General features: G+C 55.7%; 1 protein-coding gene across 9 annotated transcripts in view; it reads right to left on the bottom strand.

Moving 5' to 3' along the window:
* Window positions 1-27,494, bottom strand: part of CACNA2D2 (calcium voltage-gated channel auxiliary subunit alpha2delta 2) — a 134,099-nt gene that overhangs the window by 63,488 nt on the left and 43,117 nt on the right. For all 9 annotated transcript variants that reach the window (XM_074312283.1, XM_074312279.1, XM_074312275.1 and 6 more), the window contains exon 3: window positions 4,386-4,502. In XM_074312283.1, the coding sequence (XP_074168384.1) occupies window positions 4,386-4,502 (117 nt within the window). The remainder of the gene's footprint in view (window positions 1-4,385; window positions 4,503-27,494) is intronic.

Below are 27,494 nucleotides of genomic sequence, written 5' to 3'. Positions count from 1 at the left end.
GGAGGGCACAGTGCAGCCCCACAACACAGAATTACCTATTGAAAATGTCGACAGTGCCAACACTGAGACCCCTGCATTAGGTGAAGCCTGAGAAAGAAAGCAGTGAATGGGAGGCAGGCGGCATGCCCTCCCTCCTGACAAGGGGTTTGTTGCCCCGCAGCCCTGGCCTGCTGGCTCATTCCCCTTGCTCCTCTGAACACCCAGCCCAGAGCCCAGTTCCTGAACAGACCTGGTCACACTGCCAACAATGCATCAGTTTAATTGGGTTAAGTGGCCATTAGCAGCAAAAACAGGGCGGCTCTGTGCAGAAGGGTTTTTAATTTTACTATTTAAATGACACTCGCTCCCCAGAGAGGCCACTGATGGTGGGAACACTGTCCACTGGAGCCCCCAGAACCACGGCCACAGCTGCACCCCCATCTCATCCATCTGGGCCTTGTAGGTGTATGCTGGGAGGGGTGCTCGGTGTCTTGTCTCTACCACACAAGGAAGAAACTGCAAGGGCAGGGACTTGCCCAAGGTCACTAGGTCATCCCAGAGCAAGCCTGTCAGAGGAGATCAGAACCCCATTTCTCTGCGGACAGCAAATGCCATGTGGCCACTAGTGGTAGCACAGAGGAGAGCGGTGTCAGGGATATTGTGTGGGGTCTGAGCCCAACTACCTGGATCTAAACCCTGGTTTTGCCGTGAGACCTGGGGCCAATGGCTTAACTTCTCTGGGGCTCAGTTTCCTCAAATGTAAAATGGGGATAAGAGAAGTAAACCTTGGCTTATTTGGAGAGATCTGGAGAGTAGACTTCTTGCCACCACTGATGTCCCCTCAAGAACCTGCTCTAGCCTGGCTGCTCTGGCCCTGGGCTTCCCATTCTCCAGGAACTAAGCCCACTGAGCCACAATGCCCTCGGCCTTGTCCCTGAGAGGAGGTCGGAATACCCCGAGATCATGGTGAAGGTGGCACGACCTTCCGGGACACAGTTTTCACTGTGGCCTTTATAAACGATGGCTCCTGGAGCTGTGAAACCAGAAGCATGGGGCAGAGATGGTCTCATGTCCCTATTTTACAGAGGGGGAAACTAAGGCCTAGACAGGACTAGAATGAGAGCTGCACAAGTACACCCCAGCGCCAGCCTGCACACAGTAGGCCGTTAGTGAATGATGATGAATAGATGGAGGAAGGACCACAACCATGAAGAGATGACCTTTCTGAGAGAGGGGCTGCGTGTCGAGACCCCAGCTGGGAGGACAGGAGAGTCCTGATCTGGGACCAACTCTGCCTCCAATTTGCTGTAAGAACATAGGCACCTCCCTCCTTTTCCTGGGACTCGAGACCCAAACGGTACGGGTCCTGGCTCAGAGAACCCACCTCCCTAGGTAGACAGTTATGAGAGGTCTCCTTCAGGTCTCCAAAGCTGAGGCCCCGCAGGTTTCCCAGACCTGGGGATGCTGGTTGCCTGCGTTGCAAAGCCTCTGACCTGGCCCACTCCTGCCTGACTCTTGGTCCATAAACCACCCTGTGCAGCTTGGAGAAACTCTGACAAACGTCTGATGGTCCCTGATTGCGTGAGACAATGGACTTCTGTCCTGCATTGCTCAGTTTCCTCTTTGCAAACCCCAAATTAAAATTCCAGACCAGAGCAAGAGGATTTAAATTGGATTACTGGATGGGTCCAGGGAGAGAGGAATGATAGAGTGGGGGGTGGGGGGACCCAGACCTCCACTACCCCTCCCTCCGTATGTACTCAGGCTGCAAACAAATGTGGGAAAGGAGAAAATGGCCAGAACTTGATTAAAAGCAAATTTAAAATATAATTAAGACCAAAGCTCATCTTGAACAATTAGGACCAAGGTGGAAGGAGGATGGTCCTCCCCTTCCTCTGGGATACAGACAGGAGCATCTTGTGGGCCGACATCAGGGGACGCTGCAGCAGGGGTGTTCACTGGCCAGGAGAGTGCTGGGAAGGTAGGGCTGTGGGCTCTGTGCTCACCTGAAGAATAAAGTGGGGACTCAAGAGCCGGCTTAGGGTGCTAGTGACCTGGATTCAAATCCGGCTGTGCCACATCCTGGCCTGATGCATGGTACCTCTGAGCCTAAGTGTCCGCTCTGTAAAGCAGGCCTCCCTCACAGGGTTGCTATGAGAATGACGTGTGACAGACTCAGCACATGGTGACTGCCTGATCAGTGAGTGTCTTTTTCCATCATTCTTCCATCGAGAATAATTTCTATTTAGCGCCAACTGTGTACCAGGCCATGGATGGGCTGGGCTGCAGATGCAGTGGAAAGGAGACTGACACCTGCCCTGCCTCATGGGGCAGGGTCTGGCATGCAGTGCAGGGACAAGGCTGGGATCAGGACCCCAGGCCTTGGGCTCCCGAGCTGTCAGGTTGACTGTACCTCTAGGAGTGGGGACAGGAGCTTGTGGAGGGACTCCAGCTCTGCGATGCTTGGAGGGGATGGGCAGGGGCTGGGTCCTGGACTGGGTCCTGGGCTCCAGGAGTGGAAGACAGGTCGGGCATCTATCACTGCCACCACTGAGCACGCCCTGTCCCCCACTGAGGTGACTGGTCCTAAAGCCAGGGTGGGTAGCAGGCCTAAAGGGTGCTCCTTCCTAAATGGATCAAATGGTTTTGACACAAGTTCAAGGCTGGCAGCCTTCAGTGTGTGAACTGGGCAGGGGGTGGGGCACAGCTAAGCAAGGAAGTAGTAGGCAAATGGGGGTCTGGAATATAGGGGAGAGGGAGAGACAAAGACACAGAGAACAAGAGAAAGGGAAAGTGTCCCGGTCACCTCCAGTTCTAGGAAAATATGAAAAGGTGGGATATGGTGTGCTGGCTGGGGAGGTGGGGCAAGCAGAGGTTTCCCACTATCAGAGCAGACCCATGGGGCCTGCTGTCCCAGCTGGAGACTTGGCTTTACTTTCTCCTCACGACAGTTCATTTCCCCAGTTGTCCGGACCTGTGACTAGGAGATTCTGAAGGTCAAGCTGGGCCCAGTTCCCAGTGCTCTGCGTCCATCCACATTGCGTGGGACGCCCTCAGGGTTCACCTCCTCTGGGCCTCTGGGCCTGGGATGCCAGCCTTTCTTTATTCCATGATCCCAGGTAACACAGGGGCAGGCAGGGGACCCCAGGGGGCAGCAGGGCCCAGATCCTATGCAAGGGGGTCCTAGTTCTCTCCTGGGGCCTGGGTGTGGTGGGTTGGATGGATGCCCTGACCTGATCCTGCCAGGACACTGGTCTGAGCCTGGAGATGCTTGTGTGGACTTGCTCATCTGTTTTTTAAAAAATAGTTTTATTGAAATATAATTCACATACCATAAAACTCACTCGCATAAAGTATATAATTCAGTGGTTTTTAGCATATTTGGCTTTGTGCAACCATTACCACAATCGAATTTTAGGATATTTTCATCACCCCCAAAAGAAACTCTATACCCATTAGCACTCACCCCCTATCCCCTCCCTTCTAGCCCTAGGCAACCACTACCGTACTCTCCATTTCTATGGATTTGCCCCTTCTGTACATTTCACAGAAATGGTATCACACAATAGGTGATCTTTGGTGACTGGCTTCTTTCACTTAGTATGATGTTTTCAAGTTCCTCCACGTCGTGGGTGGATCAGTACTTCATTCCTCTCATCGGACGCATCTCTCTGACTGACACAGGCTGGGGCAGCTGCATCTGTGCCCCTGATCTGGAGGCAGTTTGGACCCCCTCCCTCATTTACTGCACAACCTGCCCAGGGCACTCTGCAGCTGTAGAAGCCCTGGGGTGGGTAGAGTACCAGGGGTCTGCTGGCTTTGGAGAGCTGGGCAGCGTAGCCCAGCAGGTTCTGTCACCTCACAGAACCGCAGTACCTTGATGCTGACAGGCGCAACCTCTCTGGGTATACAGGGGGACCCCGAGGCCCAGGGGTGGGGGGGAGGCAGAGGAACATTCAAAGTCACAAGCAGAGCAGGGGCTCCCACCCCCAGCATCACATGGCCACAGCTTTCTGTGGGGCTTTCAGGGCCTCTTCACACTCCCTCCCTGACACAACCTGCAGTCCACCCTGCCAGCCATCAACAGGTCGCTATCCTGGCCAGGCGCTCACCCAGGGCACACGCACAGACAGAGCAGAGGAACGGGAGGGGTGGAACCTGCCCGGGCCCCACCATCATACCCACACCGGGTCCTCAAGACCCCAGGTCACCCCTCATGTAGCCTACTCCAGATAAAACTATCCTGCTCCTGCCACAGCTGCCCACAGTGCACATGGACACAGCCCTGGCAATGATGGCCCCGCCTGAATTCAGAGGGCAAAGAGGGCCTTGTGTTCACAGCGAGTTAGGACATCACCCTCACAGTGCGGGGCCATGCCTTGCTCAACCCGTACGATTGCACCTACCTTCAGGGCCTGTACCTTCCTGTCCAGCAGGCTCTCGATGTCCCCTGCCACCTTCTCCACCAACTTCTGAGGCTCATTCTCCTGCACCTCAAACAGATTCCGGTTGTCTTTGTAGATCTGGAAGGAAGCAGAAGCCAGGCGTGAGGCCAGGGCGGTCACACATTCCCACGCCACTGCCCCTGCATGGCCTCCGTGCACAGCACGGTCCAGCGCTCACCCCACTCGACCCTGGCTGGCTTTGGCCAGAGAGAGCGTGGAGGTCTGGGAGCTGGGTCCAGTGCTCTCATGGGCTTGGAGGAAGGGCACGGTCATGGGCTCCACAGTTTGCACTGCTTGTGGTTGGTAGGATGGGGTTATCACTGCTTTCTCTGGGACTCAGGCTTCCTCCTCCAGGGCCGTAAGCAGCAAGCCCCTAACTAGCTCAGAGTGGCTGAGAGCAGTAGAGGGGGGAGGGTGGGCTGGGTAGGAGGCAGGGCGTTGCAGGGGGAGACGGAGCCAATAAGCACACGTGCACACCACCACAAAGATGCTGTCACACCCGCGCGTGTACACACACCTATATACCCATATGTGCGTCACACGCACAGCCACCCGTCCACAGGCTCAGGCATCCAGACCCCTTTTTGCTGGCACTGCCCCAGGGCATTTGCAGACACTGTACCGGGAGCTCTGGGTGCCCTCAGGGTTCCTCTGTCATTCAGGGCACAGAATATGGGAGCAGGGACCAGGGAAGAAGCAGCACATGGGGGGACAAATGTGCCCTTCTCTCTCCTCCTCTGGGGGCGGGCCCGCGCGCATGCGCACACGGGACTGTAACGCTGGTAGCCCGCATCTGCGCGTGTGAGGGCTGTCATGGCTCGACACACATCATGTGTGCATGTGCCTGCATGTTGGGGGTAGGAGGCTAGGTCAGGGCCTCAGACAAAGCCCGGGGGCTCTTAGGTGAGTAGGAGAAGCAGATTTGTGTGGGTGTCTGTTCACAGCTGGGGTCTTGGGGGCGTGTGTATATGCACTGTATACCCCTGTGTGTGTCTAAGCCTGACTGGGTCCATGTGTCCATCCAGGTGACCCCAGGAGGTCCGTGCCCCAAACTGGGTCGTTCACCAGGGGTCGCATGCCGGGCCACCAGGCTGTGCTCCTGCCACCAGGCTGTGCCATCAGACTGCAGAGGCAGAGCGATGTGGAGAGACAGAGAGGAGCTGATGGGGAGATAAGGCGGTGGGGGAGGCAGCTGATGAGAGACAGACAAGTAGGAAGATAAGGTCGGTAGTGACAGCCAGACTGGTAAGCCTCAGGCATCTGATGGGGGAGAAGACGGGGACCAGGTGCTGCCAGAGCACCTGGCCACCCGCACCTGGCAGTCCAAGGGTTAAAGCGCCACACAAAGCACTCAGGCAATCTCCTCCTCCCACCCCCATCCCTCCAGGCTTCTTTTCTTCTTGTCCTTCTCTTAGAACAAAATAATTTGTGGTGAAGTTGCTCCTTCCCACAGAGCAGTGGCGATTAGAGGGCAGGGAGGATGGAAGCCCCAAGTGGGTACCAAGCCAGGCTGTTGCCTGGGACCCTTGGGCCCTGCCTCAGGACAGAGACCTCCCACGGAGACAGAGGTCAAGGAAGGGTCAGAGCCTGGGGATCACTGGGAAATGCAAGGAGTCCGGAGCCCAGTGCCCACTGTTGGGGAACCTGAGGCTGAGAAACAGGGGAGGACAGGTCAAGGACACGTGACTGTGAGTAGCAAAGCCAGATCCCCCATTCCCCCTGAGGCCTCCTGCCCAGGTTTCGGGACATTAAAAACACACCTTTTCCCAACCTTGGACTGCACCCCTGGGTGTGTGGAGCCCATAGTCTCAGCCACACTGGCTGAAGCCTTGGCTGAGAGCACCCTGGTCCACTTTTGCCAGCAGGGGGCGCAGCTGCCTGGCTTCTCAAGGCAGGGGATGGAGTTCCCTACCTGACGTCCCTGTCAAGGTCATTCCCAGGTACCCCAATCAGGACTGTCCTTAGCAGTGGCAGCCCGAGATCTGAGGCTGGACCGTGCAGCTCTCCTCAGGGAACCCAGGAGTTCCTCCCCACCAGACCCAGGGTGCTTCTTGAAGCCTGGCATGGTGACTGGGCTAGGGCTCAGAGGCCTCCGAGAGAGTGGGTTCCCAGGTGGCAGGGTCACACCTCTGATAGGTGACACAGGGCTTGGAAGCAGAGACCCAGCCATGAGTTGCCCCATCTCTGAACCTCTGTCTGATCTATTAAGTGAGAAAACAGCAGTCCCCACTTCACAGGCCGACGGAGGACTATTGTCACTAGAATTCTGCAGAAGGAACCACAGTCCCCTTCCGTCTCCGCTCTCTCCCTGCTAGATCTGCACTCTTAGGATCCAAAGCCATTGATTCCCATTCCTGGGTAGACAGCCTCGGTTTCCTGAGGTCTGCCATCTCCAGCTCCTCCCCTCTTCCCAGATCTCCCTGGGCCACCCCTCCCTAGCCATCCTGTCCTTGTCTCCGACACCTCAGCTTGGGCCCGGGAGGTGACAACAGGGAAGCCCAGACACAGGGACGCCACTGATAGGGCACAGCCATAGCCAGCTCCCTTCCAGCTCTCCCCAAGCACCGTGTGCATGGACCCTCGGCGAATGCATACGCCTAATTCCATGTTCAAGAACAGAGCTCCGGGGCCAGCTGGACCTAGGTCTGACTCTGTTCCACTTCTGCCTGCAGCTCTGCTACCCCTTGGAACAGGGGCTGCATCTGCCATGCTTTCTTCCTATGCCACTTCTGCCCAAGGAACCACCATGACACCCTTCTGTTGGCCCCTGGTGCCAGCACCCAAAGCCTCTGCAGCCCATTGACCTGGATGCAGCTGCAGGCCCCTGGGTCCTCAGCTCCTGCTTATTCCTTCTGCCACCCCTTTGCTCACACTGTCCCTGCTTCCCCTCTGCCTTTCCCTGCTTATCTAAATCCTCCCTAGAGCAAGGCTGGGGAAAGGGGCTGCAGGGAGTTTCTGGGGAGATGAGGGTAGAACTCCAGAAGCAGAGGGGCTGGTCCAGCTACCAGCCAAGCCTCATCACTACACTCTGTGCAATTCTGTTCCTAGCATTTATTCCCAAACTTGAAGGTGAGGCCTCTGGCATAGGGGCCCATGGGATAGGCAGGGGATTTGGTGGGCCTGAAAGGCGCATGGGGAGGACCCAGGGTGATGCTGAAGGCCTGAGGCCTGTGAAAGGCAGAAGGGCCAGTCTGGAGGGCAGGAGGTGGAGGACTGGTGGAACCAGCCTGATCCACTAACCAACCACCCAACCCTGCAAGTAAAAACAGGATGCATGCGAGGCTCCTCTCTGCAGCGAAGGTGAACAGGCCCTAATCTCCGGAAAATTAAATCAGAAAGAAAATGGAACGAGAAAGATTTGATGCAGGCTGAGCCCTGCTGCTGGCTGTCTCCTCAAAGGCCCAGGCTCAGCTGGGGGTTTGGCTGGGTGCTCCAGCATCCTGGCTCCTCCCCATGCCCAGGGCACTGGGAAGGGAGGGCACAGGCAGGGTGCAGGGAGCTGAGCCCCACGATCTGGCCCCCTGGGGGATTTGCTGTTCTTCAACCCCCTCTAGCCACATCTTGCCGTCTGGTTCCTGTTCTCAAAAGGAGCAGTTGCTGGGGGTCTTAACTGCCAACAGCCCTCATGCCAACAGGTTTCTAGAGAGAGAGCAGCAAGTGGACTAGAGAAGGTGGGCTGGGCCTTCCTAGGCCAGCCTGCATGGGCAAGCACTGGAGGCCACAGGGTCTGGGGTTGGAGATGGGAGGCAGCTACTGGAATGGGGTACACTTGTGCCAGGGATCAGGGGAACTGTGGAAGGAAGCTAGGGAGCTCATGGTGGCTCAGGGACCCCGAGCTGGGCCAGGAGGGACGTGCGGTCATAGGGGACTGGTAGTGATTAGTTCAGGGACCCCAGCCAGTCAGGGCAAAGCTCCTGCCCTCAGCCCCACCAGGCTGCTGCCTCTGTCTTGTGCCTTTGTGGGGAGGGTATTGACATAGCTGTTAATCACCCTTGAAGGTCACAGCATCGATAGAACAGCCGGGTACCTGGAGACCCCTCCCACTGAGCATGCAGGACAGACCCAGTTCCTGACTGGACTGAGGGGCTTCTCCCCAGGGGGTGCACAAAAACCCCCACCCAGCTGCTCTGGGGACATACCAGGCCCTGGACTGTGTGTGGCAGACCGCTCCCTGGGGCAGGGGTTGTGGCCCTCCCTGGCCTTCCTGGTGCAAGACTTAGAGTAGCGTAAGGGGCCCTGGAGCCCTCAGAGGACACAGTCGGTGCACAGGCAGGGTGTCAGGTGCCACCTGGGCGCAGGCTACATCAGCTACCATGTTAGGTTCCCAGGTGGCCATGTCACACTGCCACCATCCTGTGGTGGATTGGCTCCAGTTAGTCAGCTATAAGTGGTGTCGTGTCACAAGTAGGATTTGAACATTATGATGTTAGTTGTCAAATTATTGATAAGTAACCTTCATATCAATTAGGGAGTTCCTGGAACGAACTTTCTGTTGAGGCGATCACAGACACCTACCCAGGCCATTATAGTGTGGCCCTGCCCAGGCTCTGATGGGGGACACAAAGGCAGTGTGAGAGCAGTGGGGAGGGCTCCTGGCCTGGCTTCTAGGAGCAGGTGAGGATGTGCTTCCTGGGTCAGCGTCCCTTTAATGGTCCCATCTCCTCCCCACCTGTGTCCCTACATTCCTACTGGGACACTCCACATTCATGCCACTGGCTCTTGTTGGGGCTCTCTTGAGCCTGGGGCAGCATAGATGGACCAGACCTTGTCCCTGGCTTCCTGGGACTCACCATCCAGAGGGGACAGATGTCCGTTCAGTCTGCTAAGAGCAGAGGGTGGCAGTGGGGCGAGGTATGTGCAGTAGACACTTGGGAGTGGGGGTGGCCTGCTTGCGTATGGCTGGGAGGCGGGTCAAGGAAAAGACTGGGATAGTTTTTCAGGGGACAGGCCATCTGAACAGAGTCTGAAAGGCTGGGTGGGAGTCTGCCTGACATGGGGATAAGGGACTCCAGGCAGGAGTAACGGCAGGTACAATGCTGGGAGGAGGGAAAGCTAGTGGACTGCACAGCACAGGGGCTGTGGTGGGCAGAGGGAAGCTGAGGGGAAGGGACGTAGATAGGAAGTGCGGGGGGGTGTAGGGGTTCTCAGGGAAGGAGGACGTGCAGCCTAGATCACAAGGTGAGAAGGCCCTGGTGGCTCCGTGGCCCCTTGGTCCCCAAGAGGCAGTTGCTAGGAGCGCTCACCAGCACATTTCCCTTTGAAACACTCACAGGGGCACAAAGCACCCGCCACCACCCCCAGCAACGCCTCCCTGTTTTTAAAGTTAAAGTTTAGTTGACTGTCATCCATTACCGCAATTAGTACATTATGTCTAATTATGCAATTAGTGTAAAAAGTGCACTTGCTGCTGAGAATGGGAAATTACGCTGGCTCGTTACGCTATAAAATCCATGTCATAAAAAGGCTCAATCTCTTGTTTTTCAAAAGACACAAAACCCAACACAAAACAATAAACCAAATCCTCCCAGTTGAGTTAGGGCCAATCTGTGCCAAGTCCCTGTACTTCCCCCATGCAGATCACCACCTGTGCCAGGCGTGACCCGCCACAAAGGAGCCCTGGGAACATGGTCCATTCCTGGGTGCGGTCTGTCTTTGCTCCTCTGAAACAGATGTGAATTTCTAAACCTACTTCAAAACCATGCCCATCCTGATTCTCCATCCATTATTCCAGACCTGACTTGGAACGAGGCCTCCAGCATGCAGGCCCGTGTATTTCAGGTGAGAGCAGCCCTGGAGAAGCCATGGCCTCCACCCAGCTCCAAGTGTGAGAGGCCCTTTCGCCAAGGTTCCTGATAGTGCCTGTGAGACAAGGGGCATATTCCAGCTCAGGGGAAAACTAGAGGAACTTTCTCACACGCTGGGCTCCTGAATCCTGGCAGGTTTGCCTGTTTAGATAGAGAGCTCCCCATTACAGGAAGTATGCAAACCCAGCTGTCATGGGTGCTGAGAAGGGAGTCACCCTGCATAGTCCCTGGACTCTAGGCTGCCGCCATTAGATGACAGCATCCCCATGGCTGTGTGCCTACGTGAAGCTCACAGTCAGTGACTCTATCTTCCCCAGGTTCTGGCTCCCTTGGATACTCAAGAGGATACTTTGGAGACAGGTGGGAGGTGAGAAAGAAATCTGACAGGGGAGACCCCTACCACAGAGGTGACAATGCCAACTAGCCAAGCCCTTGGGAGCTGGGAGGGGACACACTCTAGTGTCCTTGACTGGGCACGCTTCTGTGTACCCCAAAGCAGATGCTTCAGGGCCAGGTCTCCATCACCCACGACCCTTCTCCAAGGTCACAAGTTGAAGCTTTAGCATAGGCCGCTTAGTGCCTGCCTAAGAAACCCTCTCCCTGCACCCCTTCCTCCAAGTTCCCACCACTCCTTGAGTTCAAGATGCTTAACCCGGGCCTGGTGGTAAGTGGGTACAGTGTCACAGAGACTCCTCCCCAGCCAAGAGTCTGTCCTGACCTCGTGGGGATGATGCGTGCCCCTCTTGCAGCTGCCGCTGCCGAGCTCTGACAAGCTGATCGCAGAGCACAGAGCCTGAGACATGGGGTACCTGGGCTCCTACAGCTGCACCCACCTGCAACGTGCACTCATTGGTTCTAGGTGTGCTGAGGCAGTGGTGCTGTCCACACCCTGGTGGGAAGCACTTACTGAGAAGGCAGCTAAACTGTGGGGAGGGAAAGTGGGCGCTGGACCCCACTAGAGGGATACTTGTTGCCTAAAGTCAACGCACGGGTCCCTGGAAAACTGTGGCCTTTGTCACAGGTCTTTGTCTACTCAAGTGATCTTGGAGAGCAGGGCAGCTGTGTCACAGCCCGGCCACGTAGACACTAGTCATGGAGACTCTTGAGGCCCCTGTCCTCTTGATTTGGTCAAGGATAGCATCAGAAGTGGGGGATTTGAGCCCGAGGAGAATCGAACTGCAGGCAAGATCTGGGGGCCCCTGCCTGCTCCCTCTTCCCTGAGCTGAGAGCCGCCGGCTGTCGAGGCAGCTGGGAGGAAAGCTGTGCCCAGCATACCAGCTGGCACGGGGGAGTGCGAGTAAACATACCCACACTTTCCCAACTTACAGAAGTCGCCGGGTGGCGGCCGGCTGGTGTGGGCGCCCATGTTTACGGGAAACAGATTGTTTGTGCCACGTCTGGGGCCCCTTGCCACCCACACTGGCTCAGCTCTCTCCCACTGCCTCCCCACCCTGCTGGCCCTGGCTTCCTTCTGCCAGGGCTCCTCAGCCTCTCAATCACAGAAGGACAGTGACAGTGATGACAGGACCCTCCATGTGGCCAAACAGGGCTCAGAGCATAACCCATCAAGCTGTCGTCATAACTATCCTAAGAGGCAGGTACGGCTATTGTCCTCATTGTACAGCTGAGGAAACCAGGGCACTGGCAGGTGGAGAAACTGGCTGGAGACCGCGGGCAGCGAGCGGAGGAGCCCGTGGTCCTAGGCTTATCAGACTCCAGTCGTCGGTTCCAGGCCCCAGTGTCCATCCGTTCCCCCACCTCCCGGACAAACCTGGTCTGCTCATTACCTGGGTCACCACCTCAAGTAGCCCTGGCCCTAGGACATGTGTCTTGCCCTCAGAGCAGGGCACACAACTCCCTCCCCCCCACAACAGCCCAAGGAGAGAGCCCAGGGCCTGGTCACTGTCCTGCCGTCTGGCTTCTCAATGCCTTCACCCTCTTAGCCTCTGTTTTCAGCTCTGTAAGGCCTTCTCCTGCCTCTCAGGAGCAACAGTTGTGGCGGGGTGGGGTAAAGGGCTCTGGGGGCCAGGGTGGGAGGCTCCAGCGGGCCCTGGGCAGGCCAGGGAGGGCTCCCAATCATTCCACAGCTCCAACTGTTACCAAGGTCTCACCTAAGATGCCTGTCCCTCAGACCAGAGCGGGCAGAAATTTACCCCCATAAACATCCTTGTGAGATGGATGTGAGGCAGGTCCTGAGGCCAGGGAGCAAAGGACAAAATCTGCTCGCTCTGCCCGTATCACCTCCATCCCACCCCTTCCAGCACTGATAGCCCAGGGTGGGCAACCCTCTTTAGGGGCTGGAGTGGTCCCTCAAGGTCTCCAGAGTGGCCAGAAACTGATCTTGCCTGACACTCCCCAGATAGACTTCCTGTGTGTGGGGGGGTCCACCTGGTTTTTCTTTACCCATCTCCCACCCTGACCTGTGACAAGGACATCAGGAGGGGCTCAGCCGCTGGCTGGCTTCTTATCTTACACATGAAGAAACTGAGGTACCTGCAGGTTCAGAATCGGCCCAAAGGGGAGCCTTCCTAGCCCGAGTCCCCTGCACTTGCAACCGAGGATCCGAGCCTGGGCCCTGCACTGCACCGGCCGCATGGCTGGCATGAGCCTTCACCCTCAGTGTCCACACAGCCCAGAGCTGCCTCAGCCAGGCCTTCTGGAGCATTCCTCTGAGATGAAAGGTCAACTCCAGGTGCTGCTGGCTTCTCACAGGGCCTCCTTCCAGGGCTGCTCCAAGGCCCTGAGTGCTTTCCTTGCCCCATGCTGCCCTGCAGGGCCCAATTTTCCAGATCTCGCAGACTGAGACTTGCTGCTAAAGATGTGCCACATATAGTGACAGCACCAATCACGATGAGGGGCGCTTGGGCTGGCTGCTCTTGGCATGTCAGGTGTGGGGGATACAGACAGAGATGGAGGTAAACTGTGGCCTCCCATGTTATCAAGGGCCCCTTTCGGGGCAAGGCCATCGCAGGGTCCTCCCCATACCTGAGCACACATTGCAGTGCCGCTCAGCCTTGCATAACGGCTTCCGTACCCCGACCGACCGCATCGCGTTCCTACCCAGTGCTCAGGAAGCCCCTGCGGGTCCTGCTCATGCCTCACACTGAGGCTCAGAGGAAGCACCACAGCCCAGCGGACCTGTCCACTGTCACCGGATGCCCAGCAGCCCCAGGCCTGGGTGAGGGTTTGTGGGTCTCCATGTGCACCTCAAAAGGTGGTTTGCAGCCATCTGAAATGTTTTAAGCAGTGGAACTTTTCTGGGTGGTGAGGGCTACCTGAAGGTCATGGCTAAATGCTCCCGCTGGACACAGCATTTTGAGGCTCCTAACAGCATGGGTGCTGGACTTGGCGGGGGGCAAAGGCATGGTCTGATGGATAGTCATCTCTGGACCAGGGTCCCCAGGAGGGCCTGGCTGGGCTCTGTCCTCTGATCACAAGGCCCGAGTGTCAGGCACTGATAAGCTGTGGGCGCCAGAGCCAAGCTGGAGCCTGCCCACGGTGAGTACGCGAGTGCAGGAGGGAGTACACTCGTGCCGCGGCCTTCCTGTCCACATCCTGTCAGCACCTCCCAGCTCCATCCGGGTCCTTCCCTTAGTGTTCCTCTTATTTTTTTCCTATTCCCCATTTATAGGCTCTTCTCGAATTTTATGAATCCTTTTAAGTGCCCTTAAATCTTCTGTAGAACAAGTCGGAAGCATAAATAAATAAACAAAATGAACTGAGTCACTGAGACCTTGCACGTGCTGAAGATGTGCTGAGGACAGGCGCACGTGAGGGATATATGTGCACCGAGGACACGCAGCCACAGGGGACACCCTCTCGCTCATCAGTCATAGGATCGCCTGGGACCTCGCAGGACAGCCCCCGTGTTTAGACCCAAAAAACTTTAGGGTGGTCACCATACAAGGGTTTTCCAGAGCTGGGAGGTCAGTGACCACACGCACTCCCAGCTGGGTTCTCCCAGGCGGGCCCTAGCCCCGCTCTGCACCTCAGTTTCCCCTCATTTCACTCTGGGGACAGAAAGAAAACTCTTGGCACCCCGAGCTCCAGGTTCTGTCTCCTTAATACAAGAACCCCAGCAGCCACTGGAGCTAACGTTTGCCTTCACTGCGTCCACGCACAGTGTTTGCTATGCAAACGAACTGTCCAAACAGGACCCACCTCCAGGCTACACTGGCAAACACTGTGAGGGCCTTGGTCTGAACAACCATGAACTTCGAAGTAAGTGTGCTGTGCTCAGGGGAGCAGACAACACGCCTGGGATCCTATCCCAGGTGGGCCACCTCTCGCTGCCCAGCTTCGGGAGCTGCTTAGGGGTGATGAGTGCCACTGGCCCCCGGGGCCATGAAAGTCAGTGGGGTCAGCAAACTGGGAGTTTGCAAACATGCAGTTTTGAATATCCCTGGAGCGTTCATCTCTTAAAGGCACCTGTGTGTCTCTTCCTGGAAAGCACAGCCTCCTCGGGACCACCAGCCCCTAACTCATCTGCCTAGGACCATCCACCTGATCTATGGTGCCAATGAAATCCTTGCTCTGTTCAGTGGCTCCACTGGCACCCAAAGAACCCACTAGGCCTTGAGGGCTCACTCGCTACCCTGTCTGCCTAGTGGGATTGTGGGGAGGACAAGCAGAGACAGGAGCTGGGCCCAGAGGATGGGCACACCCATGGATGTGCTTGGACCTACAGAAAACCATCCTGGCCTTGCAAGTCCAGAAGCCCAGGACCTCAGTACAGAAGGGTAAACTAAAGTCCAAGAGGGATGGGTGAGCAGTAGGGCAGGGCCAGGAAAACCCGGGCTCCAGCCACTGGCACCGCCTGTCTGCTAGGGAGGTGAAGCACAGAAGGCTTTCCTGAAGAAGGCTATGAATGGATGGGAGAAGGGACCACCCCCAGGAGAGGGGAAGAGCCAGCAAAGATGGAGGGGAAGGAGCGGCTAGGCACGAGGGATTGTGAGGAAAGCTGCTGGGGGCGGGGGCAGAGTGGCAGGGCAGAGGCAGCTACACTCCCTTACTAATCACAGGGACCTTGGGGGATGGTCTGCTGGTGTAAACTCTCAGGACTAGTGGGGTCACCTGGCAGGCTGGGGGCAGGAGGCCTGGGTCCCTGGCACATGGTGTGACCTTGTCCCCTGTATTCCACCCCCGACTTCCCCCAGGCCTGTGTGCCCATCAGGTCTTAGAGGAGATGATACTCTGGGCTCCCATGTCCTCTGCTCAGCGACCTCCAGCAGGAGGGAGGGACGCCTAAGCTTCTAGCTCCATTAAGGGCTCCCTGAGCAAAGGAGGCGGTGAGGGACACGATGCCAGGAGGACAAGAGCGGAACAAATTGCCCCAATTATGTAAGGCAGCCCGACTTCCTCCTTAGCAGGGAGAGGAGAACCGGGAAGCCCTGTTCCTCCCTACCCATCCCCCCACCCCATGCCGCTGGACCTGCTGGGATGCCCCTCAAAGGGAGCCCACTCAGAGGTCCCCTGAGCAGGGTCTCTGGGCCCAGGTCACTAGGATACTTAGGAAAGACCTTGAGGATGGACTTCAGCTGACCCCTGTCCTGGGGTCCGCAGGGTAGGATGAGGACACGAGGCCTGGGCAGTCCTGTTCAGCCATAGTTCCTTGAAGGTCTTGGAGCATACCCCACCCTCTCTGGTTTTCCCCGCCTGTACACTGGGGTGGGCAGCCTCCCTGCCTGCTTGCCTAGAACTCCATGCCCCAGGCCTCTGCCCTTCCCTGAGCACAGCTCCAAGTTCCCTTTGCTCAAGAACAGCACACAGGTCTCTGGGAATATTGAAGTGCCTGTGATAGGCCTGGGGCGCCCTCAAGCAGACCCAGTCCCCTGCCCCTTGCCCATCATCTCAGGGGGACTGGAGCTCAGCACTGGTCACACATCTAGACTCAGGCCAGGCCCGTCAGTGGCTGGTGCCTCCTTCCAGCCACTGACCCCACAGACACAGAGACCTGCCTCTGTGATATCAGGCTGCAACCAAGAGATGCCAGGGCACAAATTCCTCCGTGAGTGTGGGGGAGTGACACTGGGATAAGGTGATTCTTCTGCCCACCCGACTCTGCAGATAAGAGGATCTAGAAAACAGCTGATTTCCTGCTGATAGTAGGTGAGAAAAAAATGTATCTTTCTCTGAACACTAAAAATAACGCCCAGTTTCCTAAAAACAGGGCCCTCCTCAGCCCACAGCTTAGAGAGGCTTTGTCACTAACTCCAAATGTAGATTTGTAGGAGAAGCCAAACCCTCAGGGAGGGGCTCCGCCTCGGGGCAGGACGGCCCTGGGATCCCAGCCCAGACCTCTGTGCACACTGAGTCCAGACGATGCTATTCGAGGCAGGCGGGAAGACAGCAGCAGAAACCAGGTCCATATGCTGTTCGTGCCCGCCTAATGGGCTGACAAATGAGCAGGTCTCCCCTCTAAGCGGTGATGAATGAGCAGTCGCCCAGGAGAGCTGGGGGATGGCTGCCTCCCCTGCAGTCCTCCTTGGGCGTGGCCCTGACTTTGCATTTATGGGGTGCCCAGGGGTGGGGCTGGGTGGGTGACTGTGGATGTGGGGTGGGGGCAGAGAGCGTATAAAAGGGCATCCCTGGCCTTGGAGAACATCCCGAAATAAGCCCAGCCAAGGAGGCCCGAATGCCCTGGGCTGCTGTCATGCTGTCTGAAAGGCACCACTGAGAAGGGGGTTAAAGTGTCGCCCTCCTCAAACTCCTCTTTAAGACCGTCACCACCACACACACGGGGGCCTGAACACCGTGAAGAGAGAGGTGGCTGACCGTGGGTGCCTGTGCCCTGAGGACTGAGCAGGACAGGGGGGCACCTGGGACTGAGTCTTGGGGGCCACCTACGGAGTGAGGCCGCTTCTCCCACACAATGACCGGACTGTAGCCTCCTAAGCTCACGAGGGACATGGAGTAGACAGACAGACAGACAGAGGTGAGCACCCATGATGAGGAGGTGTCCAGGGAGCCTGGTCCAGAGTTAGACAGCCGCTGTCACAGAAGGGGCTCAGCAGAAGTTGGCTGAGACCTACCACCAGGTCTCAGCCAGTCCTCTCCGGTGGGGTGTTGGGCCAAATGGTCTTAAGTGTCCCTTCTGACCTGAGAGTCCAATTTCCTTGATTTGCCCCCACCCTCCTCCTGTACTCAGGACATCTAAAATGGGGCAGGATTTGCACATTCTTTTGACAGAGGATCTGCTTGGCTCCCATTGAGAGCTGTCTGGCCAGGCGACACAGCCCTGACCCAGGGCCTCTGGAATCCCTGTCCAAACAGCTCCAAGCCCCCCACTTGCACTGTCACAACCACCCCCCACTCCGCCCCCACCCTTGTAAACAGAACCCAGCCCGCTTTCTCCCAGGGGCTGCTAATTCCTCACCAGAACTGCTGGGACGTGAAATTGGAGTGAGACAATGTGTGTTTAAGGAAATGAATCTCGCATCTTAAGAGGCTGGGGAGCCCGCCCTGCACTCGTATCTCCCCGCCCAACCTGAGCCAGGGAAGAAGCACTTGGCATCAGGAAAGAGAAAGGCGGAGGTGACATTCAGTGCCAAATTAGCAGCCACCACAGCCAAATATTGTACTTGCCTCCAACCTTCTTTTATTTTTCAAAAGAAAAGGCTTTTACAAAGTGAAAGAGGCTGTTGGAACACTGAGGCTGATGATCGTTTAAAAAGGCGTGCCCGCCACGCGCATGCCCATCTCAGCGCCTTCCCTTCTTCTCAGCGTGCCGCCTGCTCCCCACCACCCACGGCCACAGCCACGGGCGCCTGCCCCCCTCTGAGCCATCTCCCCACCTGCATGGGGTCCTTATAAGTCAGGGATCCCTTTTGGAGTGCCCAGAGCCACCCAGTCTACAGAGGTCTAAACAAAAATGACCCACACATGGCCTCTGAAAAGGCTCCTTGCCCACCTCTCGATGGCCCTCAGCGCCCCCGCCATGGACAGCACACGGCCGGGGCTCACCCCATCATCACTTTCATCGCTCTCCACTAGGGGTGAGAGGCCTGATGGTGCCTTCCCTCTGGTCCCTCTGTTGAACAGATACTACCAGTCATCCTGGAGTCCAGCCCCCGGAACCCCGCCTGCCTGCGTGGGCCGCTGGCTTAATAGCCCACTGAACAGGCTGAGCAGATACCCTCTGAATGCCCCTCCAGAAGAAACACTATTTCCTCCCCTGGCCCCTCGACCAAGTGCTGGGCCGATCTTACTCATCGCCAGGAGCCCGACAAACTTGATGGGGCTTTATGGACAGTGCAGAACTAGCCCGTCTCCCGTTTCTTCAAACCTGGGCTGCCCCAGACCCTGGTTTCCTCGTTGAGGGAGAGGATGCGGAGCCTGCTGGCTCTAGGGGTGGAGGTCCGTGAGCCCTGAGCCCCCACCTGCATGGTGATTGGAACCGGGCCCTGCCCCACATATGTGCAGCCTTCAACCTCTCATAATACCTGAGAGCCCCCCTCAGATTTCATCCCTAATAGTCCTGGAAGGTGGGGGACGTGGCCACACCGCATTTTACACACAGGACACTGGGCTCAGAGAGCTCTTGTGACTCGCGTGAGGTCTCAGCTGGTAAGAGGCACAGCCAGAACCTGGATCTGACTTGTGTGGCACCACGACGTGGGTGCTGTGTGTGCTACCCAGACTCCCCATCCAGGACAAGGCCCTCATTCGCCCGCTGCCAAGATGCTGCCTGCTGGCTGCTCCCAGCTGAGCCCCTGCCCAGGCTATGGCCTGAGCAGAAGGGAGCTGCCTCACTACGCTCTGGTTGACATACAGGTGGTGGAGGAGTACAAGGGCCCAGCCTCAATTGGGGACAACGCGGAGCGGCAAGGCCAGCTCCAACACTCTCTGCGGAATCAGCTGAGGCTTCTGTTATGACTGCCTCAACTTCTCCTCCTGACCAATCCTGCTTCCTCCGCCCATCACAGGTGTAGTCCCTGAGAGTACGCCCCCAGTAAACACTTGCACACAAACCTCCGCCTCAGAATGATTCCAGGGAACCAACCCCACTATCGCTGTTGCGGGAGTGGTCCCAGAAAGCTGGCTCTAGTGTGGGCGCTGTCCCGCTGGCCCTGAGGGCCTCACCGTGGTGGTCAGTGGAGCGCTGACAATCCTGGCATGTGATAAAGTTGCAACTGATTAAATGTTCACCCGTCACGAGCTGAGACGGGATACCTCTGGATGGGTGTAATGTTTCAGGTGTTTGGGAGTTTCAGGCAAGTGTAATTATAAGGACTATTGAATGTGATGGCTGTTGCTGAGGGCTATCATTGCTTTGGAGAGAGACAATGAAAGGATGAGAGTTATTAATCATGAATTTAAGGGTAAAGTATGAAAGTCAGAAGCCCCCTTGGCAGGAGGATATAAAAAAGACGCTCATCTCCTATAGCCAGAGGCAGAAAAAGCTGAGGGTCAGGTGCAGGACTTAATTAGAAAAGTGGCGAAGATCTAGAGGGGGTTACAGTCTTCATTCCAAAAGGTTGGCCACCTGAGGTCAGGACCCTGATGGGGAAGAAATGGGTCCCTGAATTGTAGGATGGGGATATCTGGGTCACTGTATTCAAGAACCTTGAAACCTCAGACCCTCCCTAAAAACTGCCTGAGCCTCCAGAAGTGGCCACTCCTCGTTAAAGGTTAGGACACCCCACCTTGCTTAAAGAGGCCTCCACATTACAAAACACCATGTTCTCATCAGAGTCTGCACCTGTCCTTCCCAGCACAAGACCAAAAACTAGGGGCAAGTCACATCATAACCAGCCAGGAAGTGCTGGGCCTGCTGAGAGAGAAGAAAGGACTATAGCCAGAGGGCCCTGAAGGATTGAGCCAACATATAGGACTGGATCCTGACGTTGCCGGATCAAGGATGGCGGAAGACAGGTTGGATATGGGAGAGGCTATTGATATGGAGCACTTTCCCAGGATACAGGATCTAACACCCTATCCAGGACCCCAAGAAATGGTGGAAGCCTGGAGGAAGCAATGGCCCCCACTCAGAGAAGAAGAACTGCCAGAACTGCCACAACGAACAAGTGAGGAAGGGATCAAAGGCTCAGACAAGTAGTCATGCCAGAGTGGCTCTACCACAAAAGGCCAGAAAACCCACCATGACCACGTTCCGTGGGACGGCCCAGAGGACACTGTTTACCAACATGAGAAGGAATGTGTTGGTGAGAAGAGGGCACACATCCGAGATGCCGTGGGGGTTGTCCTCTGTAGGCCAGCCTGGGAACACTGCTCATATACCAAGACATATATATCTCATGTACCAGGTGACACAGAAGGACCTCACCTCCGGGCTCTGCAGCAGCTTCAGGCGAAGGTGAAAGTGGCCCTGCAGCTCAGCCACGTGACCCGGCAGCTCCATGGTACTAGAGGTATCTGTTTTGGGAAAAGTTGCTGCATGGCGTTTGTGGCAGGTTTTCATAGAAGAATCATAGTCTAGTGCTAGAGTCCAGACCATTTTCAGCATTAAACTATGCACCATTCAAAAAGCACCTCCTGGATTGTTACTGGGCTCTGATAGAGATTGCACGTGGTACATGATTAAATGACCGTGCATATTAAATGATCTGGCTCACCAAGTCATGAGGTCTTGTGAGCCCGAGAGCAACCCATTATAGGCAGGAAGTGATGCATCCTGGATGAAGTATGAGCCTGGTCAGAGGGCACAAGAAAGCGGCATGACCCCATTCGTTCCTTACTATTGTGTGAGTGCCCCTCTTTCAACTACGACTATATGGGGCGGGGGTTTGCTCATGACCAGCTGATGGAGGAGGAAAAAGACTGAGCCTGTTCTCAGATGGGTCAACTTGCTCTGATGACGTGAACTGGAAACAGACAACAGCTACATTACAGCCCCACTCAGAGGTGGCCTGGAAATACAGCGCTAGGGAGAAATCCTCCCAAAGAACAAAGCTTTGGGCAGCATACCTGGTCATCCACTTTGTATGGAAAGGGAAAGGGCCTGAGGTAAGAATATATTCAGACTCATGGGAAGTGACAAATGGCTTGGCTGCTTGTCAGGATGGAGAAAGTCTGGAAGACCAGGGACAAGGAAGCTTGGTAAGGAGGCGTATGGATAGACCTGTGGGATGGGCACAAAATGTGAAGATTTGTGTGTGTTAACGCCACCAGGAAAGAGGCACCAAATAACTAGATACAATGACTCTGCCAACTGCCCTCAGCCAGCCTGTCATCAGTCCCTCCAGGGCTGGTACAACGGTGCATGAACAGAGTAGCTGTGATGGCAGGGTGGAGACTATGGCTGGGCTCAAGACCAAGGTCAGTCAGCTACTGCTGCTGCTGAATGCCCACCCTACCAGCAACAGAGACCAATCCCGGGTCCTGATAGGGCACTCACTCCTGGAGGAGATCAAACACCCCACTTGGTGGCAAGCTGATTACACGGGACCTCTTCAACCTGAGAAGGGGGCAGCGATTCGTGTCTGCTGGGACTGGCACACATGCTGTGATGACGGCAGGTCAGTGTCCTTTCCTCCATGCAAGCTGCTGGCTATCCAAGAGCTTACCCAGTGTTTGACCCAGTGACCTGGGATCCCATGGCTTCCTTGGATTAAGGAGCCCACTTTCCAGCATAAGAGGTGCTTTCGTGGGCATATGAACATAGGATCCATTGGTCCCATCACTTATCACCACCCTGAAGACACCAGCCTGACAGTATTGGAATGACTTTTTTTTTCTGAACACCTTTTTTGAGATATAATTCACATACTGTAAAAGTTACCTTTTTCAAGTATAAAATGCCATGGTTGTTCATCTATCCACAAACTTGTGCAATCATCAACACTAATTTTAGAACATGTTTATCACTCCGCAAAGAAAACTTGTACCTATTCCTACCTCCCTCAAGTCCCTGGCAATTGTTAATCTACTTTCTGTTTCTAAGGATTTGTCTGTTCTAGACATTTCATATAAATTGAATCATACAATATGTGCCCTTTTTATAAATGGCTTCTTTCACTTGTCTTAATGTTTTCAAGCTTCGTCCACAATGTAGTGTGTATCAGAACTTCATTCCTTTTTATTGCTGTATAATGTTCCATTAGATGGATATGCCGCATTTTTATTCATTCATCAGCTGATGGACATTTGGGCTATTTCTGTTTTTAAAAAATACTACAAATAATGTTGTTATGAGCATTATTATACAGGTTTCTGTGTGGACACAGGGTTTCAGTACTCTTGGGTGGAAAGACCTTTCCAAGCACAGCAAAGCCACCAGGCTGGAGACATATCCAGCAGGCACGGAATGCCATCATCTAGGACACAGTACGTATCCTAAATTGACGACTATTACAAGTGCTAAGTCCCTAATAGGCAAGAATACGCAGGTCCAGGGACCATGAGGTAGAAGAAGCAGGAGTGGTCTCACGCCCCATCACTCCCAGTCTCCCACTCGGGGAATTGTGGCTTCCTATTCCTTCAACACCAGGCTCGGTGATCTATAAATCCTGCTTCCCAGAGAGGGAATGTTTTCAAAGGGGACACAGTGGGAGTCCTGTTGGATTTTGTTTTGGCTGCTGGCTGGCCACTGCGGGCTTCTCAGGCCAAGAGAGCAGCAGGCATGGAAATGTAACTGATTCTCATTATCTGGAGATGCTGGGGCAGGGAAAATACGTCGGATGCTGAGGTGACCCACTGGGCGTCTCTTGGTGCTCCCCTGTCCAGTTTTAATGCAGGACTTAGGAGTGTATGAGCCACGGCCTGAGGAGGGTATGGTGGGTGGGGCTCAGCCCCATTGGAGATGAGGCCTGGGTCAAGGTGAGGGGAATCTAGAATGGATGGTAGAGGAAGGAGAGAATGCGTCCCAGTTATGGCCTCTATGTTGGAGGCCATAGCCCGTTCTACCATCCTTCCTCTTGCAAGGGATCTAAGCAACTCGAGGTGGGCTGTTGTGGATGCTGCTTCAGCCCCCCCCTCAGGATCAGAACTCATTCCCCAACTGCCAGGTGCTGATGGCCCGGGTTGAGTCTATTTGTCTCTCTCCTGACTGAAGGGAACCCCCTAGTCCCTGGTCACACCTGTCTCCAGCAGCAGCCTGTAACCAGGGACTGGGTGGCCTAGGGTACAAAGGCCAGGACCCCTGGTCTCATTTTAGGACTTCTCTAAAAAGCCCTCCCAGCCCCAAAGCTCCCCAGGGGGCCGGCCGAGGGCTCCATTCAACTGCACTGTGGTCAACTTCTCTCCCTGCCCAGTCCTGCCCCCCACACATCCTGACAAGCACTGTTCCTCAGAGCATCCCCTCCCCACAAGTAAACCTTCTGTGTGCAGATCTTAGAGTCTCAGAGTCTGTTTCCCAGGAACATGACACAGACAGAGGGCCTAGGCCTATTTGCCCCCAAATCCTGGGCCAGCCTTCAGAAGCCCGAGAAAGCCCAGCCATGGCGGACGCGAGACCTCCAGCCCTCAGGCCTGCACGCCCCCCACCCCCCAAACCCTGCCTTCAGGTTCCCACTTCAGGGAGGTCTAATTATTAAGCCCTTTTACATGTGAAGAAACCAAAGCTCTAGAGGGTAACTAGCTTGTCCAAGGTCCTGGAGCCGGGATGGGGCTGATCAGGGTTTGAACCCATCTGTCTGAAGCTCCATGACCACCATTCCCATGACTTCCGCAATTCCTGGCAGAGCAAGACCGAGGGCAGACCACAGGCGCTGGGAGCTTGGAGGAGACAGCTCAGCTTGGTCTGGAGCGCTGGAAATGGGCTCCATGGAGGAGGTCTTGAGGGTTTCAGGCAGATAGATGTGCAAGGAAAGGTACCACAGGAAGAGGGAGCAGTGAGGGCGAAGGCTGGGAGGCAGGCCTAGTCGGGGGGTGAGGAGCCTGGTCTGGGGTGATGACAGAGAAGGCAGGTGTGATCCAAGTGAAGGTTGTGGTGGACACGGACCAGGCTTCAGTCCTGCGTCTGTTGTGTCCTGCTCCCGCCTCACTGTGTCCCATCTCCCTCATTCTGGTGCCTGCTCTGAATGGCCAATGAGGCCATCTGATTGGCTCATCAAGGGCAAATAATAGCTTTTGCTGAATTCAGCTACAGCCAATCAGAGGCAATCAAGCACACAAGCCGCCTGATGGGCCACATGGGCAGGCGGCACATCCACAGGCACCAGAACTGGCCCCTCAGTCAGGTTCCAGAAACCTCCCTCTCCTCCTTGTGTGGGAGCACTGGGGTGGGGGTCGGGGGAACCGAGTCCAGGCCGCCTCAGGAAGAGAAGGAGAAGGGGCCCAGGTGGGCTCCACAGCATTTACTTGGCACCTGAAGAGGACACTCTCAGCCCAGCACACGCTCTGCGGGGCAGGCTCAGCTCACAGACCCCGGGAGGAGCTCTCTTAGGTGGAGCTTTTCTGAACCCCACAACGGCCTCCCAGCATCTGTCCGTCAGCTGCCAGGCCTGAGCATCTCTGTGCTGAGTTTTCTTGCCTCTTCCCTGAGGAGAGCGGAGCCTCCAATCAAACCCCGGGAAGCAATTTTTCAATCTCCAACTGCAAACACTAATACCGCCGAAGCTAATTTTACAGATTTCCACTTCGAGGCCTCGCCTTTGTCCCAGAATCCCTCAGTCTGGGAGATTAGTTGTTCAGAGGTTGGAAAAAAAATAAGGTATTTTAAAATTCAGCATAAAACTCTCTCTTAGACCCAGTGAGCTAAAAAAAAAAGAAAATGTTTATTTTGGAAAAGAGCCTGTTGGAGAGAGAGGAGCCAGGTCCGGTCCCTGCTCCCCTGGGTGGCTGGAGGAGGGTGCTGTTCCGGCCCCCAGCCACCTGCAGCCTGCAGCCCCTGTAACATGCTCAAACCTCAGCCTCGGGAGGGGCAGAGAAGGGGAAGTCAGGTCCCCATCCTGCATTCTGGGAGCCCATGGGCCCTCTGCTCGAGACTCTGGGATGTACTATCCCTTGAAGGTAGGATTTCCCTGATCTCAACCTCGAAACCTGCCGAGCTGCAGAGAGAGGCTTTGGCCCCTGGGATAGAGCAGGCCACAGGCGCGCTGCCTACTTTATCAGTGAGGCTGATTCCATTCTAAGCAGACTCTCTCGGGGCCTCAGTTTCCGCATCGAACCAAATGGCCAAAATCCGTGGCTATGTGAACCCCTCCCCGCCGCCGGGCCATGCAGCCCAGCACATACCCTCTGCACACGCATACCCCAGGCTGTGCACTGAGACCCTCACCCCGGCAGACAGGCGTGGGATCAGTTTGAGGCAGACTCATTCCACGAGCACTGCTATTTCATCTCTCACAGATGAACAACGTAATCACTGGCTCTCCGGGGGCCACAAGCTCAGAAATATCCTAATGAAAAATAAATGTATTTACAGGGAGACGGCAAAGCTGCCAGGACAAGTCAAAGTAATATGCCTGCGACCAGCACGCAGACTCTTATTTCCTCCCCCTCCACGCTCCAGAGCTGCTCCTGTGGCGTGCAGAGATAAATATTTTAAATAGCGACACTTTGGCGGTGCACGGTTATGCAAGACAAGGAATAATTAGAAAATAAATTACTTTTTTTAAACATAGCATTACAAACATCGGGCGTGTCACATTACTGGTCTCCACAGTCCAGGGCTACCCAGCTCCAGAGGCCAGTGCAGCAAGACTCTTGGGGAGCAACTGCACACCAGCCTGTCCCCACAGCCCCCAGACAGTGATGTCCCCTCCTGCCTGTTCAGGAGGCTCCCAGAATCGAGTTGAAGACCACACTTGGCAGCTTCCAGAAAATCTCGGTACTGGAAAGGCTTCCTCCGGCGTCTCACCAGCAGTGGCGCAGACTAAAAATAGTTTAATCTCCTTGAAAGCAAAAGGAGCAATCAGCAAAACAGTCAGTCGGGCCCACAGGCTCCCCCCGCCGATCCTCACCGCGCTCTGCCCCCGTCCGTCCAGGCCTGTCCCCTGTGCCAAGTGTCAACTTCTGACCGACCCCTGGGCAGCATCCTGAGACCCCCCAGCCCCCCCATCTGAGGACGGCGTTTCTTGGCCATCGTCCAGCATTCCTCACGTCTGCAGCACAGGGCAGAATTACATGCATGGTGTGTGTCCTGTAAACCTTGTGACACCTGGGAGGGAGGCAGGACAGGGAGTGTTACCCCTGCTTTACAGATGAGGAAACTGAGGCACAGAGAGGCGTAGTCATTTGCCTGAGGCTACAAATTATGAAGAAGGACTCAGACCCAGGGTTTGTCACTAGCCCTGGCTGTGTGTTGATGGAGGGGGGAAGGGATGCAGCCTCTGCAGAAAGGAGGCTGGTGGCTTTTAATTAGCACCTAATCTAAATCTCCATGCTTGGCTCCCAAAAAACAAAGGATGCCCAGGGCAAGAGAGGGCAAAGGTGGTAGTTGGGGGATGGGAGAGGCTCACACATTCAGCGTGGATGGGCCAGCTCCCAGCACGGCTGAACGCGTCTGCCACATGGATATGTCTTGCTTGCTGCAGGTAGAATAATCTTTGGACTTCATTTCACCCACTGTTCTGGGGTGGGTTCTGGACACCTGTGATCTGGCCCCAGGTCTGCCACCAGTTTGCTGTGTGGCTGAGGGCCCATCCCTGCCCTCTCTGGGCCTTGATTTCCTTGGAGATCGGTCATGATGATGTGAGGAACGGAGGACCTGCCAGGAACCTGCTGTCCTTCCAGGCCTGCCTCACATACTCTCCGCTCCTCACTCAGTCCTCCCTCTGGGCCTTTGGCCCCCACCCTTCCTCCACACCTGCCTGCCCCTCACCAGGAGCATGGACAGTGCCCTGTCCCCTCACCTAGTTTTACAGGAGAAAACTAAAAAACAGGGGGGAAAAGGTCATGTGCCCAAGGCCACCATGCAGAGCTCCGAGGAGGCACAGCCAGGACCAGGGCCCAGTCACTGATCCAGTCCCATGCCCTTCAAGGTTCTCCTTGTGGCCCAAGGATGTCACTGTCTCCTCCGAGTTCAGAAGGGCCTTCTGTCCCATTCCCTCATCCTTTGGAGAATGAAACCAAGACATAAAACAATACACTGGGCTCTGGCGGGTGGTCCAGCTTGCCCAATCTCCCGAAATGCCATCTGGGAAGTTGGGACTGAGGCCCCCTTTCCTATCTTTCCTGAGGCTCCCGGCAAAGAACTACTCCGTAACCTCACTCTGAGCTCCTAAAAAATGGCCTGTGGGCCCGCTTCTAGAAGGCGTTGCACTGCCCAGCCCCATGTGTAGGGTTAGGGAGTGAGGTCCATCTCCCCTCGGTCCTGACGCCCTCTGCCTTGGCTCCCCAGTCCAGCCCTTGGCGCCCTGGTACT

Source organism: Rhinolophus sinicus, linkage group LG10 (assembly GCF_036562045.2).
Source record: "Rhinolophus sinicus isolate RSC01 linkage group LG10, ASM3656204v1, whole genome shotgun sequence".
Classification (NCBI taxonomy): Eukaryota; Metazoa; Chordata; class Mammalia; order Chiroptera; family Rhinolophidae; genus Rhinolophus; species Rhinolophus sinicus.
This window is presented reverse-complemented; position numbering and strand designations above follow the sequence as displayed.